This window comes from Bombus pyrosoma, linkage group LG14 (genome assembly GCF_014825855.1).
Source record: "Bombus pyrosoma isolate SC7728 linkage group LG14, ASM1482585v1, whole genome shotgun sequence".
Taxonomy (NCBI): Eukaryota; Metazoa; Arthropoda; class Insecta; order Hymenoptera; family Apidae; genus Bombus; species Bombus pyrosoma.
Window position 1 is genome coordinate 3,418,502 of NC_057783.1, and position 20,316 is coordinate 3,438,817.

Genomic DNA, 20,316 nt, shown 5'->3' on the forward strand with positions numbered 1-20,316 from the left:
TATCGTATAAATTGTTTCCTTCCGTCGCGTCGTCGTGTTCAGCAGTTTCGAACGCGTTTCACCGGAACGTGACAATTGGCCAGGCTTCTTCGCATTATGAAATATCGTGGAAACCCTCCCCAAATAAATAACTTTAGGGATGGTTTGACGCCACTCCCGTTGTAAAAAATTCTGGGACTAACGCCATCACCAGATATGCTTATGAATATATGGAATAGTATTTTATTGTTAGACCGTGAATATTTATGTGATTATGGGAAAGTTAAAAGTGTAAAATGTATATAATATGACAAATAAAAATATATAAAGAAATATATAAAATGTATAAAGTATCCAAAGCAAAGAATTAGTTATAATGCTTAGCAAGTGAAATAAGTCTCTGTTTAGGTAGACGTCTACGCGTACAAAAGTGTAAATTTACATAACATGTATTTATTTATAAGTCAAAGATAATTCTAAAATATAAAACATACCAGAATAAAAATAAGATCCCAGGACGATACGATATAATGCAAGAGGACTCAAACCAAACGATATCAATAAAACTTAAACAATATTATTAAGTTAACTCGTTATCAAGTAGTACTTTTTTTATACGTAATATATCATAACACTCACACATCCTCTCGTCCTCTATCTCCTAGTCTTTTTCACTGAGTTCAAGAAAACTACGCGGACATTCCCAGTACACATTCAGTCACGTCCACCAGAAGTTTGAGTGGTTGTGCAGTATTGTGCACTCTTCTCTCGACCGTAGTCGGAAACACACAACTCTTTTATATATTCCTAGCACTGCGGATTCAATTACTTAGAATACGCAATCGTACAATATTCCCATTCCCGTATCATTATAAAAATAATGTAATTTTTCCAGCGGTTGAAACCCAATCATTGGTAGGAAACAATTATACAAAATCTATATTCTGACGTTGTTCGAAAAATAAAGTAATTTTCTGGCACTCGAAACTCAGTCATTCGTGACGAACTATTATTAAAAGTAAAATAATCTAACATTTGAGACTCAATCACCAGCAATAGAAACTAGCACAAAATCTTAATATCCGCGTTTTAGTGAAAAGAAAATAATCCAGTAACAACACGAGTAAACAAATTTGTAATTTTTTGAAAGTAAATATTCACTTTGAAATATTTTATACGATCGACGTGATTAACTTCGTTTATAGAATTACTAAATCGTGCGATCATCGCTATTTCACACTTTCGTGTTCACAGGAGCAAGAGAAAAAAAAACGAGCATCACACTATAGGAAGCGAACGACAATCGAGTTACCCGGTCAGCCGAAAATTCATAAAACTTCTGGCAATCATAGGTGCTTGAGGTTCTCGCGATGAAAATCTACCCTCGTTCCCACAGACTAATAGCGTTCTTAATGAGGGAACTTCGGTGCCTTGGTGCCAGAACAAGAGAGAGGGAGCGAGGAATCACGGGAGCAAGTAAAATTAACCTACAATTTCATGGGGATCCATTCTCGCTGTTCTTCCGGGCTCTCCACGTCGCAACTCATTGCTTTCTCTCGCCACTTCACGCGTATATCGTTCCAATGGAATCGGAGTTTCCACGAGCAGGACGAACAAAAGACAGAATTTCGTTTCTCGTACAATTCTGATACTAATTCCTTCGACCAATAATATTTCCACGATTCTTCGATCTTTTCCTTTATAATCATTCACGTATATTAATTTAATAATGAATTGCTAGATAATAATCCACACTTGCACTCTTCTTATATAAAAAATTTCACTTTAGCTAAATGATATTTTGTTTTATTATCGTGATATTCAATTGTTATTATTATACTTGATAGTATGTGACAGTTCGAACGTTTTAGACTTGGTAGAGTTATGAGACAGTGACATAGGTTCTCGAAAGTATATTGGAACGTTATTCACAGAATGAGAACACGCTCGGAGGGCACGATTTGAAAGAAACGTGAGAGAATCACGAACGATCGAGCACGAAGCTAATGTCCGCGCGCTGTCGTTACAGAGACTGCAAGCCCGTACCTTAGGTGGCCTCTTAGCGCCGCGGTTCCCCAGCGAAGCTTTCGAAATTCGGAGGACAGACTACGCCGGCGGGACAGTCCAGTTCTGAGACGAGGCTTAACGCTTTGGCAAAGCCAACACGCTCGGAGTGTCACTGTCCTGAGTACGACGTCACGAATTTACTGTTGCGTCACGTGTGTTTAGGTAACAAAGCAAAGGAATGTTGCACGATAGTTCGAATAAAATTTTGTCCATAGGTAATATTCTTATTACATACCCGTATTAAAAATTAAAGTAGACTGATCACACGCGATATATAATTTCATAATTATTCATTGTAAATTATACAAATAATTATACGCGCCATAAATTATACAAATTCCACTGACTATGTATTATGATGGTTTTATATCGAAAAGCGCATAACGAAAAGCGTTCATAATCTTAACAAATATTTTTGAGATAACTTCAACTTTTTAAAGATTCTTCTTCTGGTTGTCCAAGTATATTCGAATCATTTAATAGTACCCTCGTATCACTACAACAATTTGATGCTACGAGAATGGAATGCATAAAACCTAATAAAAGAAAATAGGGATGTGTGCCAATACCTTTGGTAGCTACAGCGAAATAAAAATACTGATAGGAAAAACGCTGAGACGAAACGAAGGCGAAACGGTTCGAAAGGAGGGTGAAAAGGAGAGAAAAGGAGAAGCGTCGGTAATGACGTCACGTTCCGACGCCGTGTGGGCCAATGGTGCAGGGAAGGGGGAGGTTGAACGCCTTTCCGTGATGTCATTGACTACGCTGTATACCTGGTGGGGACACACGAAAAGGGGGTACGAACGATGGAAGGAGGAGGGTGGGCGTTTCAGGAACAAGAGAAGGGGTGGAACACAAGCACTGCTATTCTTAGCCGCTTCAAACACCGTCCTCATGCTCTGCACGGTTGCGTAACAACGCGAGAGAGCACTCTCGAGGAGGTTCTCGCGAAATAGCCACATCTGCTGATGGGGGCCGATCAACAACGATATCGATACTCATCCAGTCGATGATTTCTTGGGAGAGAAACCACCGGTTAACAGTCTCGTGGCAATGTTTGTTGATGTTCCATCGAAAGAAGATTAAAGCTCTTTCTAATCTGAATTGTTCTCCTCGAGAATTCACGAATGGCGAAGAAAAACATCCTAATGGAAAGTAAAAAGATAAACATGTCGAAGGAAAGAATTTTAGTGATAAGAGATAATTCGAAGATAATGTATAAGTAAAATGAACATATCAGGAAAAGATATTGAATAAAGAAAAAAAGAAATCTATTTTATGGAAATGACACAGGCACGTCAGAATTTTGGTGGTAAAAACTAATGTCAGCGAAGAATTCTATTGTTGTAGAACGATTCAAAATCTCCAAGAAAATATTTCCATAATGAATTTGAATGTCAATCGGAAGAAAGAAGATCTTCCTCTTACAATTACGTAAAAGGTGCCCTCGAAGATCCTGGAATTTCGTGAATCTAAGAATCACAACATACCAGAAATCTTAGAATGGCTTTGAATTTCACGTAGGGTGAAGTTTAAATTTACAAACTTGTCGATATGAAAATGCGACACGATATATCGTGGAGGGCTACTATATGCATTAGCGTGAGTGTAAAGTTTCCCTAGGCTGACCTTGAGTGTCCTGGCTCTACAACCTTGACGGATTCCGAGAGTATGGAAAATTAATCGATCATACGCCGACTTTGAAACTACTCTCACCGCATGGGCCGCACGCGGGTGATTATACCTATGTTTGATTAAAGGATCCTTGATAGCTTCCTTAGCTTGTCTCGTGGAACGTGCGAGATCTTGGTCACCTAGAATTCGGTCTATACGGTCCTCAAACGCTTCCCCAATAAATTGACGAAGCTTCGCTCTATATTTGCGTATGAATTCTCCATCTTAAAATTCAAGGAGAATTCATTCGTTATGTTTGAATCGTTTACTTACAAAATTCCTTCGTTCTTCAAGCGTTTTGCTAAAAAATTATATTATTTATTTGCATCGTGTTATATACATATCTGTATTTGAATTATCTACTTCGAAAATTCGAAACCAAGAAAAATAAGAACACAAAACGTCATATTAATTCAATACTATTTCTACTACGTGAAATTCCACTGTGGAGATATCTTTGGATTATTAATAGGACGATAGAACGTGCGACCCAATCTTAGATCATCTCTAACCCTTCCCGTCTGTAGGTTTAGTTAACTTATTCTGCGTTTACAACTACCATTTCAAATTATTAACTCGCTAAGCGTTTATAACACGTATTATTAGTCTAACGCCTTACAAGATTCAGTACGATGTCGTATCCCGTCGTATGAAACCATCTAAAATTCCATACCCTGAAATGTCTTTTTGAACAACTTTTTAATCTTTTCTGAAGCTCTAGCAATCTCACAACCTTTTTTAGGAACTAAGAAACAATTATTTTTTTCTTTTTTTTTTCTATACGAATTGTTGTGTTACTGGAACCTTCTCAAAGATAAATCCCATAATAAAACTATTTTTCCAAGGGTGGAAATTGTTCCGAGTCTCAGCCTCGTAATAGTATATAATGTTCCCTCGAATAGCGTTGCTCGAGAGAAGCCTACAGAATAGCAGATTATTCCTCGCCATTGGTCTGAGATGAACAATGTCCATGGGAGTAGTTGGAACCGGAAGAGACTCCGCAGAAACGTCCACAATAGTCAGATAGTCCGGAACAAATACAGACAAAGTGACAACCATTGCACGTGCTGTATTACCCCGGACTTCCTTTATATCGAAGGAAGTAATAATATCTAGACATAAATATAATTCTTAAATTATAACTTTGAATTTTTCTAGTGAAAGTGTAATTTTTATTAAATTCCTGATTCTTGAATTATTATTATTACTGAATTCTTGAAAGTGCCTCTAAATTGCCAAGTTTCTTAGCAATCTCGTAATACATTGAAATATCTCGGTAAACAAATTAACAGTAAACTAAGAAGAGAAGTGCTTGGAAATTCAGTTGTATTTCCGTGAAATACGTTTTAACTTTCGTTTAGTTTCTATTGGCATAAAACGCCATATGCAGTGCAAGAAGTCAGCGTCAATCGGTGTCGCTACTTGAAGCTTTAATTTAAGACTTCCCCGTGTCATGAAACCGCGTAATAAAGGTTTGACATTTCAGCCCCCGATCTCGATGGCCATTAATTTCCGCCGCATCAATGAAAAGGAAACAGCCAAGGAACATCTTTAATCGGATCGGGCGGAACTTCCTGGTCCCGTAACCCTTGACCTTTTCATTCACGCCACCAGAATACAGCCTTCCAGCCCCATAAAAAAATATAAATCATCTTTCATCGTTTTTATTGCTTGTTATAAAGCACGTTTACTGCTATTAGCATTACGTGGCAAAGAAAGATAAATATGTATGTAGTAACGGTATTAATAATTGAAAGTAATCTAAAATAACTTTTTAAAATTGCGAATGTCAATAAAATATTCATCGATTCACTGTTGTTGCGTGTTGTATAAGTAAGATCGTATCATTGCATCGAACAGAATGTATTAACGAATCAATACACGTGTAAAGATATTTCGCAGAATAATTTACAGATAGATATAGACACAGATATAGTCGAAAATCTATTGTTTCCTCGAGAAATGACTATATTCTAACACGATCGAGAACCTAAATACACAGCGGAAAGTACAGAGAATTGGCTCGGAACGGACAAATTCTCTCTACCAAAATGGCACGCGCAGAGTATTAATCTCAATCCCATTGAGAAATCTGTAGAGGGTTTCTAAAACAAAAGGTAAGAGACTCTTATGAGTCTCCACCGACATCGATTCTTCAATTACGAAAGAGAATTAAAAAGCAACAGGATGGAACTCATTCCGACTATTGTCAAAATCTGGTGAAAAGTATGTCTAAACGTATTAAAATATCTCATTGTTATAAACATTGCGCTAAATTGAATCAACGAATGTTTCTTGTTACAGATAAATGAAAAAGACATTCGCAACATTAAGAAATTTTTTAAGTCATCTTCGACGATACTATATCGTGGAATTGTTCGTGTCAGTTTTATTTGTACAAAATATTTCTGTTGCATCTGTTTGTTGTAATAAAACGATATATACAAAAGTTATATACAAAAGTTACAGTAATTAACTGAATTATGCTCTTCACCGTAACACAGTCAGAGAGATTTACATCTTTCTAGATCATGATCGTTCACCTCATTACAGAGTCAAAGAGCGGCGATCAATATAATCTTCCGATGAGGTTGTGCAAACGAACGATTGATCTTCATAACCCGCGATCGATATTTCTGACGATCTTTCATCGAGAGAAATAAGAGAGAACAATGGGTGTTCGTTTCATCAAACGTGGAAATCCATAACGTGTAACTTGCAGATTCAGTGGAAACATGACGTACTATAATAGACCATCGAGAGGTGGCTGCAGGTGGTCGGAGTAGACTACTTTCAGCCTTTCAGCTCTTTCACGCTAGCACCTTTCTTTCGTTTCCCTTTGTGCCACGTCGTACGTAGGCTACGTGTGTATCCTATTTTCGCGTTGCTTTCTCGTTGTTGTATCGCAAAAATTCGAGACCTTTCACGTGCCAGTTCTCTGCCAGGTATCATAGAACGGTAGCTGGGATATATCATAAAATATCGATGAGAAAGCACGGAATCAGGTCTATTTTCCTAAATTGGAAATTTCACCTTAAATACAGATACGCAGATCTAATGACATTCCAAAAATTTGGATACAGGGAACGGGGATATTTAAATAAAGGGAGAAGAATATGTTTTTTCAAAGTTGAATTCTTGGTATGGACTGAGTGATATTTCGAAATTTCGATAAAAGAACAGAATCAGCTGTATGTCTTAAATTTGACAATATCACACAACTTTCTGCAATGCAACGGGTATATAAAAAATAAGAGGAGTAGTTCTTTTTTTATGAGATTTATAATATAAACTTAGAGATGTGCTTCACGTACAAGTTTGCTTTGGAAAGGATGATAAATCGCCATTTGAAAAATACCGTCGAAAGAAGCAGAGTTCACTTTAGTAAATTGGAAAATTTTCTATGACACGACGGTTGCATAAATCTTGTCACATTGCAAGATGGAAAACAAGCAACATGGATATTTCTAATTTGAAAGAAGCAATTTTTTTTAAATGAGAATGATGCGGTTAGGTTCATAGCGTACGAAAGTTCGAATCTCAAGTCCGAGGGGACCGAACCATGAGCATTCGGATGGCCTAACAGACTTCGTGCCACGACTATGATAAATTATACAGTAGTGACTATTGATCTCGCCGCGCCTAAGGTCAGACACTACGGCAAAATCGAGTTCCAGCCAACCATCCACCCGCGAATAAATTCAATTTTCCCGCTCTAAATAACGGAACGGTTCTTACAACCTGCGAAAAGGCCGGTGCTACGATTCCTGTCCAGAAAATCACGATCATCAGCCAAATATGTAAATTACTTCTTGTCGATAAAGCCGTCTAATAAAATCATTGTAAGTCTCGTTCAAAGGAATGAGAGGCTGTCACTTAAAAACAATTGGAAATAGTCTTGTCATCAAATTATTTAAAGCTTAATTTTTTTAAAAACATAAATGTATGTGCAAGATTCTGAAAAAGTGGTATAGTTTCACCGCGCAAAGATATCGAAGCAAACTTATCTCTTGTATTTTTCTAAAATAATTTTTTGCAGATGTTCGGTAAGGAGGTAAATTATTTCAAAATTTCAAGCTAATTATTTTAGTTACCAAAGATAACGCATGAAAAAATTCCAAGTCTCCTGTAATCGATGAAAAAAAGGAAACTTCAAGTGACAAGTGTCCTTAATCATTATTTAGACGACGTAAATCGGTAGCATTTCGTGTTCGATCAGCGCACATACAGCCCGAGATACATTCTAGTAAAAGGAATTATTGAACTGACAAAGTTCGCTGAAGAAATGGGTTATAAAACGTGGTATAGCATAGCGGTAATGATTGTTACGAAGTGAGTCAGTAGGGGAGGCGGTTAATAGCACTGACAACAAGAAGTTTCCAGGATTGACGCAAAGTACTTTAAAGGGAACTTTACAGCTGCTCAGCGCGAAGTTAAAGCACGCAGAACCTATCATTGAATTAATATTTCAGTACCGCCAACTTTTGTGAGTCAGTATATAATTTCGAAAAATAATTTTCATCGACTTTTTTTAATATTTTACCATCTTATAAAAAGTAACTTTGAAATTCTAAGAAATACAAGAGATTAATTATACCTGAAATGAAACAGGTCAGATGTTGGATACAATGAACATATGAATTTCTCTTAGGAACTATAGCTCGCTAATTTATAAAGCTAGTTGTGCTCTCCGTTCTTCGTCAGATTTTTCACGATAGGTCAGCGCAAGTATCGATTCGTATTTCAGGTAACGAAGAATCGAGAAAATGCTAGAACGTTTCTAATAGAACACTTGGCAAAAGTACAGATCCAAGAAACAATGTCCGTAGGAAGTTAATAGGGTTTGCCAAGACGGAACTAGTCGACACACCGGATAGGAATTCAGGATGTCCGGTATCCCGTTTTCTACGAAGCTTCAACTTGAGGAAATATTGCCAGTTTGCACCTTAAGTTCCTGGCTCGCACTCCGCAAAATCTTACAACGTTCACGCTCGTTTTCGAGGAAGAATCCGTTACGCGTTTCCTCGTTTCCTCGTATCATCGTAACCTCGATATTTATAACCACTGTAACTAATAATTGCTCTACTCTTCGTCTACTACCCAAATAAAAACGTTTAATTCCACTTGTTTCACTTTCTCAATTATTAATTCAGAAAACATATACCAAGGTGAATTTCCATTCCCGACAGAGTTAAATATTGCTCAGATCGTGAAAGCTTGAATAAAAATTATTCTTTGCATTGGAATGCTCTAAAATCTGTAACGTGGAAATAAATTCCAAGGCCAGTGATCAAATTATTCGCATGAATTATTTACCTTGCTGAGCTGATAAATAAAAAATGGCTTTGGTAAATAGAACGAGAAGCGTTCATCCCTAGAACGAGGTCTCGTAGCGACATCAAAGGAACTAGCAAATCAGAAAGCTTTCGATTCTTTTGAGAAATGAATAAAAATTACGACAAAGTCGATATCGACGACTGTATTATACATTCCATCGATGGAACGATGATATGCTAGAAGGTATCAAGTTCCAAGGTGCAATTAATTATGAACAAATTGACGAGTGGGATGACTCACCGTCTTTCCTGTAGTAAAGGATCTCGAAATGTTTTTCGACGCCGGCGGCGAGGGCGTCGCGGAGGGCTGCGACCGCATGGGGCGACGTCATTGGCCCATGAAGGAAGTCGCAGATCGCTGGCCTCTGCATCACTTCCGCCCTCGAAAATCCCGTCAGCCGGCAGAAACCGTCCGAGCAATATATTATGTGACATAGTCCCTGTTGAGCGTTGGCCACTAAAAAACTTCGATCTGCAAAGAACAAGAGGAAGGCATTAATTAACAGATGCTACGAATTAATCGATGTCTGAGTGAATTCACTGGGAGCCACCCATGAATGATTCGCTTACAGGTCACGTTAATCAACTCTATGAATTGCAACGTATATAAAAATAACAATTGGCATTATCCAGTGAGAACATTATTCTTTTTTAATTTAGCTTATAATATAAATTAAATAATCTTCCGACAGGCTGAAATATAAATCACCAATTTTGATGCAGTATTAATTAATTAGATTCAGGTATATTAGACTTCGTATCATTTAGTATTACTTTCATATACCTAAGAAAATTTGATACTGTAAAAATGAAATGCGTAGACCCTGATAAAAATATATGCTTCCTCGAAAAATAAAGATATGTGCCGATAATTTCTGTAGCCACTGTGTATTCATAGAGAAATATGATAAATAAATTACTCTTTAATTAGATAGACTTTACACAGAGGCAGTAACATTTGATGTACTTTTTCTTTAGCGTGAATCAATGTATTTCTCAATCTAGTATGTTAATAGCATTAACGTGATTACAAATGTAATATATGGAAACAGAAAACGAAAATATATTAATTTTGGAGTGGAATGAATACACGTGGCATCGATATAGTTTCTTAGAAACGCGTACCACGCTTTTGTGTCGAAAATATCGAATATTTGTTAAGACATGATAGTGGGAGGAATACATAGCACTTTAAAATAAATTCAAGATTGTTGGAATGGGAAAACAACGAGAGAGCCCCGGTCACAGTGAAGTTTCATCGGCTCATTAGAGTGCGTGGTTGGCATGTCTTCCGAGTATGTCCGAAATTAACTTTTCTTGTTAAGAACTGAGAGAAGAGATAGACAGGCTAACGGGAACGAATGATTCTGAATATATGTACATGTATTTATAGGTCGCCGATTCTTCAAAATTAAGAGGCACAGTAGGAGGGAATCGCGTAGGAGAACGTCGGAAAATTCAGCGATTTTCGTTGAAAGGAAACCATAAACATGTAAGAACTGAACGGAGTAAGTTATTATCATGAGTGTTTTTAAAATGCGATTTTACGTTTTAATCGTCGTAATAATTTATATACGCTTTTCGAAGATATAGGTTCTTTATATTATTCTTCTTTCATTTGATCGATGAACACGTTAATTGCCACTAGAATTACATATGTATATCTTAGTATACAAATATACTACACAATAGCATTTCATTTTTACGAAATACTATATTGTATTTCCGCACTTTTCCTCCGACGATGTTATTGAAGACATTCGCATAGTTGACAGCTTTTTTAGTGCTTGAAATTTATCTTATTTCGATCATTCTAAAAAATTCTGTAAGAAATCTAAATTTCGTAATCGAGTCATTCTGTACTTCAGGAACTTTTAGAAACATAAAATTAAAAATGAATTAAAGTAAGAGAATTACCGAATGCTTTCCGTAGCATTTTACTCTACCTACCACTGTGTTACCAACAATTTCTGGTAATTTTGCGTAATTTTGCCGCGTTATTTCATTATTTAATCCTCGATGGCTTAATAAAGAGACAGCAGTTCGAATAGAATTTGCAAAGCAGGACAAGAAAAGAGCAATAAGAGTATACAGATCGATACGACGTGCAATGTGCAGTCGGTTTTTTGTTCACGAAGTAACGTCCGCGCTTTATTCTCCGTCGACGTCCCTGATTGTTTCGCATCCCTTAACATTCCGCCGGTCCAAAGTATTTACAAGCGATGTACGTTATTCGAAACAATCGAAGTACAGGCTTTTGGCGATCGCGCGCGATATCCGTGCATGGAAACGGAAACAAATTTGACGAGAACCATTAAAGAAGTAAATTTACCAAATGTTTTCAACCCTTGAATGTTCAACGAACTGGAGACTCGCGCAAAGAGAGAGGAAGAGACTGCCGTTCTATCGAGCGGTAGCACCTTTCAAGCTTATTTTCCTAAAAATAAGTATCGATTCATAGTACATCTCGGTAAACTATAGCGATTTCCATGACTGCAATGAACATTAAAAACTTCCTGTAAAAATTGAAGAACAATTTCATCTCTTTAGATTTAAAGATTAGACGGTACGATCAACTGGATGTTTAAAAATATTTCAGTCGCTCGTTATCATTTTTGTCAACGATTGTAATAGATTCTCGAACATTCTTTGTGAACGATATGTATATATTTTTTGATATAATCGTATCGCAGACGAAAGATATGAAAGCGAGCGTGAGAGGCCGCAAGTGCCAGATTTAGCATTGCACGTGCAAATTTACTCGAGAAGAGCCCCTTTGAGGTATACTCGAAAAACGTCCAAAAAGTGTGGCTGAGTTAGAAACGAGGCGAATTAACCGAGGCTTACGACATCCGCAGCAGACAAACTTAATGGTTGGTACGAAAATATTTTATGGTGTACACTCTAAGACTGATGCCGGATTTAGGACGAAGGTCGCAATGGGTACATGCAGCTTCGCAATTTCGCAATTTCAGAATTCCTGCCTGTGTGTGTTCTTTTGATCTGTACTCCGTTCGTTCCATTATAGCTGGTTATTAAATCGAAGACGACGAGGAAGATGTTCACGCTTAACCGTTGCAGCGGAATGAGATGAAAGTTAATTCGCCGAAGTTTTCCGGTACGTTAATAAAAAATGAAAATTCGAACTTGTAATTTATAATAATAGAAGATGTCGATCATATTAACATTTATTTTAGAAAGCAAATTGATCAATATAAGATTTTGTCAATTTCTCAATTTTATCGCGTAAGTACACGATTAATACTAAATTCTGAGAAAGCAGCAGCTTGCTTCTATGAGTTCGGGTTAGATATTTTTTATACGAAACTTCCGTTGTTCTCTTTAATAGATCGATTCCGCGGAACATTGTGTCCAACAATGCGTACAGGTGCAATGTCAACAAAATCAATAATTCGTGACACATTGCAGATTTTTATACGAAGCATCTCACTTTTTAATTTAAATTATCTCGCGAATTGTTGATCTCTTTAAATATCGTAACACGCGAATACTTTTTCACGCAGAATGTTCCAAAGAATCTAAACGCGGAGAAAGAAATACATAATACAGTTCCATTTTAAGAAACGATTTTGACCTTGACAATAACGTGTCCTCTACAAATCCTACAAAAGAACTAATCTCGTCAACTTTCATTTGAAACACCGTTTCTTCAAACTATTGCGCGTCCCACCCTATGTATTATATATCCTGATAAACAACAATGATTCGCGTAATCTCAATAAATACAAATAAATTTGTCTTATAAGGATGAAAAAGGAGACAGAAAATTCCACAGCGAAAATATGGGGAGGGGGGCGGAGTTGAATTTAGGGTGTAGCAACCCTTCACGGTACAATGGCGGTTCCTAACGATGGTCGAAATTCCCCGTGGCGGGGTAGATTCGAGGGCGCGTGAATTCGAAGGCGACGATTTTCAAGTGCGTCGCAAGAGTACCAGACGTCGTACCAGAATCCAAGAGAAATGTCAGCCTCGAGAACGGTCGAATTGCACCGCGTGCCACGGCTACCATCGGTTCACCCTCGTCTCGTCCCCGTTCGATGCTTAAGCATTCTGCGAAGGACAGTCGCGTTTAATGAAGGAAAATTGAAAATGCGCAGGAACGCGCGGCCCGTGGCATTGTTGACCAACGCCAGGGGGAACGTGCCGGATGAAATTATCACGAATATTACGTAACTATCGACAGCCTGTTTAAACATCGACGGGCGAAATCATCGGTTCCGGATGCAACGCGGCGCGAGTGATCCAACGTCGGCTTATGAATCGAATCGCGTTGACGCACGTGCGATGGATAAATGCCGTGATATTTAGGAGCAAATGGCTCGTAGAATCGGACAGGCGGATCAAAAGGTAGAGAAAACTTGTGAAATCGATAGATACGAATTGGAGCAAACGACGGGTATGTTTGGATGTTTCGGACAGAGGGATAAAATGTCGCGAGAAATTGAGTGGAAGAATCGAAGAAGAATATTTCGGCCAGGATAAACATTTCTTGTGATAATGCTGTTTAAACGGTTGGAAAGCGATATATGTTTTCTATTGATGTTATTTGTTTAATAGTGGAGAATTTAAAGTAGGAAATTAAGTGAACTACCAAAGGGCTTTGTAACATCGTTTTCACTAGTAACAATGACCCGGATATCGAAAATATGAAAAATTTTCCATATTTACAAGTGTTATTTTATTTGTTTAACGTGCAGCACGGAATTTAAAGCGAGCGCGTACGGTTTAAAGAGAACATGTACGATATAAAACGCGCGTTAAATTTTGCAGTTTCCCAAAGCGAAACAACCGCGTATTTTGTAACACGAGGCAAGATTAACACTCTGGTTCCATGGTGTCAAAGAAATGATTTAACCTATCCCATTAACATATAAATTCATCCGTTTCATTTTCATTTTCTCGTACAGCCTCCGTACAGCTACTACCGTTCCTCGGGTATTAATTTCGTAGCATGATAATTCGACTAAAGTGCCAGCAATTATGAAAACTCGCGTAGGAATTGACTGTCTGAGAGAGCAGCGAATAAAAGCTGTTTTACTATTATTTGTTATTTAATAGCGTGGCTTAAAGGGTCCTTTGTCTGTCATTAAATATTTGTCACGAATGATGTTGATTCAATGTATCAACGTGACAATGTTTATAAATGTCTTTGCATTCGATTATCCGACTTTCAATCCATTTATCGTATCAGAAAATCTCGTTAATTTCATCGAAACGAGATAATTTCAGCGGAATGTTTAACAAACATATTCGTAGAAATAATTAGAACGTTAACACAACGATATTTGCAGTTTTCTTTTACTAGAGAATCAATATCGTTTCGTTCTGTGATTCTGATTGATCGATAGTAATTACTGGCTAATAGTGAGCGGTGTTGGAAGTGGCAGCTTCGCGTACAGTAGTTTAACCATGATTAATACTCCTTTTCACTATACCGTCCGCAATCAGACTAGCAACAAAGCATAACTCGACCACAAAGATTAATCGTCGATCATTTTTTGGTGCTTTTATATTTGTTAGGAAATCAAGGCAAAAATCAATCAATGGCAATCGCGAGAGAGAATTTTTTTCATTTTTGACGTTGCACGAACATCGTAACAATCAGTATTCTGGTCTTCTATCTGGTCTATCTATCTGCTGTCTAATATTCCGACGCAGTGATCGAGCTTTGGAATTTTTTAATTCTAAACGTTCGAAAGTTTCGAATTTTGCAAGTTTGAAACTTTGGAATTTTCACATTTCCAAACTTTGAAACTTTAGAGCTTTTGAACTTTTCGATCTTAGGAGAAATCTAGAGGTCTAGAATTTTTAGATCTCAAAGTTTTCAAATCCTTCAGTAGCCGAAGATTCTCGAATTTCACAACTGTACGATATTAAAATAGTCAAATTTAAAAATTCCACAAATCGTATTCATTAATTCTCGGTTTGTGGAAACAGTGGCGGGGATTCACGATCATTTACCATGGATTTGCACTTCCGGTGACTCAGGGCTATCCGGGAATGTATCACGACACGATCAAAGGAATTTTCAAACGGAATCGTTTTAGAAGGCTGTACAGTCTAACCGCGCGATTAGGCGGCGTGAAACCCTACGAGAAAACAAGTACGAATCGTGGATAGACTATGGACAAACGAGACGCGTGGGTTCTTTTTACGAATCTCATTCGCTGTGGCGAGTTTATCGGCCGAACTAGAAATAGATCTTGCCGAGTTCGCATCTGAGACAGGCTCGCAGGGCTGGGCCCTTTGCCAAGGATGTCACTTAGCCGCGAGAACTACTTTGCTATCCGTTTGTTCCAAAATACTGACCGCCTCGGCTCTTTTATCTTTTCGAGTCGCTAAACTGATCACGGTCCTCAATTTCTCCTCTTCCATGAGCATAGATATACATCCGTTTTCAAGAACCGAGGACAAATGCTTGCGATCGTTTGTAAGATAAAGTTGGTAGGGTAAGTGATAAGTGAAAGAGTCAATCGAGAGTTTCTGAAAATGGTATAGTTATATGCGAATTCTGAAAGTGTATCAGATTACGTAAAATTTGTTTCAATCGTTACGGGGTATTCCACAATTTACACGTAAAAAGGACGAACCTAAATTGGAGAAGATTTAGAAAGGAAACTTATCGATGAGCTTGTAGAATATTTCCAACGAATGGATTCTTAAGTCTTCCGCTATAATGTAAACTAGAAGAGAAACTAAATCTGAAAAAAGTGTTGAACGAGTACTTTTGGATTAAAAACTATTTGTTTTACGAAGAGAATGTAACAGTGAAAAATTATGAATTTTTATGAAAGGACTCAATCATCGTGAATGTTGAAAGTATGCCAAAATCGAACGTGAAACATCGATTCTCGATCGTTCCATCTACGATTTAAATCTAAAAAGAATTAACGTTAATGTAAAAAAGTTTCGAAAGAATATGATTGCGCAGATACCTTAAAGTTTCCTTTCAATCCTTCCTATTGAAGTTATGGCGCGAAGCATAAATGCGATTTTCCCAAAAGAATGTTCTTAAGGAACGCTATCTTAATTTCTAGCGAAATTTCTATAAAATCGGAGAGCAGAAACTGGCACCGTGTACCAATTCTATCGTAACAAACGACATTTCACGTTTACATAGCCACTCGGTCGGTTATAAATATACGGAATTGGAACTTACTGCGAGTTTTGTTTCCGCCACGACAATACGAGGATTTAGAGTTGCGGTAAACGCCATATGACGCATGTTAAATTATCCAATCTGACAACTATAAATCAATGTTTCGTATTTATGGATAGAAAAGCAGCGTTATTCTTATCTCCATGGGGTCGCCTTTAATATCCCTCCACGTTACACGTACTTACATTATTTATTATTAAATCGATTATTATTTACCGCCCTTTTAAACGCGTTACTTCCTTTTAACGAATTAATACATTTCAATCGAGATATATTACTTGAAGTATCGCAACAATTTATCGTGGAATGTTCTTTTTATGCAGTCTAACATGTGCGTAATGATCCATGAAAATATTTGAATATTTATCACGATACTGTTTTATGAATTCTATTTTAAAAAAATTTACAATTTCATATCTCGTAAACAAATAAGAAGCATAACGTGCAATTTCTCTATAAAACATTTTTTTCCTTTATAAAACACATACCTTACTAGGTGAACAAGTTATGTGAATAATTCTGTAATATCCATAACTCACCACAGTACACAATACAAAATGTAATGAATTGCTATACATTTTAGAATTCCTTTTAAATTTTACCAATACAACCACGATACCTTATATCACAGGAAACTCGTAACAAAATTCCAGAATATCTCATACAAACCACACAAAGCATTGAGAAAGGGTGAAGGTTAAGTAATCCATTCCGACACTTTCACGAATCGCTATGCATCAGCGAAAGTTGACGAAGAACTGGAGAAAACACGCAGCTTTCTTCGGTAGCGATACGTAACAAGCTAACGAAGCAAACTTCCAAGAGATTCCACGATCGCCCCCGTTGATCGTCTGTTAATTCGCGGCTGCATTCAACAGAACGGATTACAGTTTGCATATGGTCGATCCACGGCATCGATACATTCCGCGATGATTCTCGATTTATCTCGCTGAACCGTCCTTGAACGATAAAGCCGAGTCGGCCGATTCGTCTTATAGCCGAAAACCCGAAAATACGATGTAGTCACGCTAGCCCACAAGCAAATGTTGTGACAAGCTGGAGCGACCTTGTCGTCGCGTTAAAGTTAAATCCGCTCACGCGGTTCGATTTAAACATCCTATATATAAACATAGAACTGGCCCGTGATCCGTCTGTGACCCAGGTCGAACAGGTTTTCTCTTCGGCCACAACAGAGCGCGGAGGATAAGAAAGAGGAAAGGGAAAAAAGGCGGAAGAACGGCCCCAACCTGTCGATATTGTGCTAGAACCAGGGAAGTTGAATTACAACGTCGTTGGAGCAAGGTTGACGTGTTTGTAGTTGCAGGCTAATTTTGAGAGTACGTATATCTCGACATGATTCCTCTGAGATTTTTATTTAAAGCTTCCTTCGCGTTTCCCAACCTGGTTTCGATCTTTCGGTGCTCGAAAGTGTTTCAATGAAAATTGCGTTTGCAAAATAAGGTCGAAGCGTGTGAGAATGACAAAAGTTTGGAAACGAACTCTTGTAACGTTAATTTACTAATTAATAATGTTAGTAGGCTGTACGTAAACATTTATGCAAATTGTTTACAGACGCATCAACCACTATTTTCGTTTATTAATGGCTCGTCGTCGGCAGAGCTTACAGGTTGAATTTTATAATTGCAGCAATTCTAAAGTCTGATTAAAATGTATATTAATACCGGTAACTAACAACGTCAGTTCAATTATGTAAAACGTCCTTGCTCCCAATTCGTTATAAATCTTTTCGTTGCGTTGAATTTACATTGACTTTTATGACTTTATAACGTTTCGCCAAAATGTTACAAATGCTACAAGCTGGTAACTTGTCAGATTTCACCAATAATTTTATCTCACTCGTATGAAACGACTGTCTCCTTAACTTGTTATAAATCTTTTCAAGCTGAAATATGTTTCAATGGTTTTTGCGGTGAGAAACAAGGACGAAGGAAGCTTGTAAGAGCGATGGGGCCTTAAATATACGATTGCCTGCGGAACAAATATCGCACGACCAAGCGGAAAATCTGCGTCGATATTTTGTTTACGTTAGCCAGGGCGCGCGTAACGCATGGGTATACGCCGCTTGGATATCAGGAAAGTGGAACGAGTCATTGAATTATGAGATTGGAATCGTCGTCGAGGAAGTGAATGGGGATTTGGTAACTTTCCTCCCGCGCTGCTTTCTTCTTTGCTCTCGCGGCCCTCCTGGCGACGTTAGTCATCGTTTCTGCACGGTTTCTTTAAACCGATGTCCACCGGGGATTCCGGTGAAGTATGCAGCAGGCCTTCCGTGCCAAGAACGCACTTGCGCCTCGTGTCGCCGAAGAAAATAGAAGTTTCGCGAAACAACGACAATCTAAGATTTTGCGGCTCGTAACTCAACGCATTGGAATATTTCGAGGGACTGCGTCATGGTGGATGAAACCGACGGCTGCTCTCGAAACCATCGATCTTATTAAGATGAAGAGATCTACCAAGTCGAAAAATGATCGCGTTTGATTCCTCAAGGGGCGGGTTATCAAATTTTATCTATTCAATGTTATCGTACAGGTATACAAAAATATCGATTATAAGATTAACGCGAAAAAAAGACAGATTGCATGTACACATGAAAACTAAGGAAACTAAATAAGAAATTCTTATATTGGAATGTGCAAGGAAATATTATAAAAAGAAGGAATATCTACGTTTGATAAGCAACAACAGAGTGCTACGTTGCATGTTTTTCAAGTATCAAGAATCAACGTTGGGCTAGTACAACGTTTCATTTGCAATCTCTTTCTCGGATAATTTAAATCGCGAACTCTTGTGTGCCTTTCCTAACATCGTAGTCATTAAAAGGAATTTCAAATAATTTTTTTTTTCTAAATTATAGAAATTTTGCTTGTGTCTGCAATTTGTTGCAAGCTTCTATAAAGTATCTATTGTTCTAAAACAATTTTTATGCCTCGATAAAACAATATCTAAATCACTATACCTACGTTTAACGATAATGTAACATAACGGTTTTTGCGAGTTATTTAGCTGCTCGCAGTAGTCGTTTAAAAGTTTAACCAGCGTGGCTGATGAATATTTCGAGTCGGAAGGAAAATTAGATTGGTATCTCGTTTCTATGATAACACGCGGATTATACACGGAAGATAGATTTCCATACCTTGAAAATCGGATTAGATTTTGGTGGAAATTATTGAATTCTCAGGCTCCTCGATACTGGGGCGTAATCGAATGAAGGTCTCTGGGAAATTTCAAGCTCGATCGTGGTTTATTTTCATCGCATGGATTCGCGCTATCGAATTCCAAGGTATTATTCTTCGATGGCAAATTCTCGCATTAAGAAAAGCAATCATATCGGCGATTGTTGAATGATATGCCGTATGAAATCACGGTCTACGTTTAATTTTGGTTAAAACGACGCAATTATACGGCTATTTGAACGCGACGTTGCAGATACACCGACGAGTGAGTCGTGAAAATGAAGGGAGATATCTTCAAAGAACCCGCGAATCGACTGCACAGCATCGAGCAAATGAAAAACAATAAACCGCACAGCTGGACGCTCAAAGAACTCCCTAGGGGCGAAAATTGCGCGTCGCTTGCACCAGCCGTGGTAATTATTTCCATAAGCGTTCTAGAAAGGCTTGCACTGAAAATACAACACACCGGCTGACTAAACTGACATCTCCTTCTTCTTCTTCTTCTTCCTTTTAGCTTCTTTAAATCGGAAGAATAATATGAAAGCTGTCTTAAGATCCTCATAAGTCTAGGAAAAGCAGCAGACATCTTAAGAGAATCTTTATAAGGCTACGAAAGGATCAGTGGAATTTAACGCAGATACAATTCAGGAAATCGTTAAGATCGTTACCTTAAGCGTGCTAAAAAGACTTGCACAAGAAGTTACGAAACGATAATTGGTTGTAGCTGTACCTGCTTCTTCATTCTCTTTTCTAAATTACAGGGATAATATGGAAGATGTTTTAAGAAGATTTCCATACGACTGTAAAATCATTCGGTAAACCGTTAAAATTATTTTCACAGACATTGGAGAATCGCTTGAACTGAAAATTGCAAGACACGTCAATT

The 20,316-nt window shown here is 37.7% G+C and overlaps 1 protein-coding gene across 15 annotated transcripts in view; it reads right to left on the minus strand.

Moving 5' to 3' along the window:
- Positions 1-20,316, minus strand: part of LOC122574658 (potassium voltage-gated channel subfamily H member 6) — a 147,119-nt gene that overhangs the window by 113,839 nt on the left and 12,964 nt on the right. For 13 of the 15 annotated variants that reach the window (XM_043742496.1, XM_043742499.1, XM_043742487.1 and 10 more), the window contains one exon: positions 9,298-9,528. In XM_043742496.1, the coding sequence (XP_043598431.1) occupies positions 9,298-9,491 (194 nt within the window). In that variant the 5' untranslated portion in view covers positions 9,492-9,528. Of the gene's footprint in view, positions 1-1,470; positions 1,542-9,297; positions 9,529-20,316 lie in introns of those variants that run through there. The other 2 variants (XM_043742502.1, XM_043742494.1) reach the window with 1 other exon arrangement.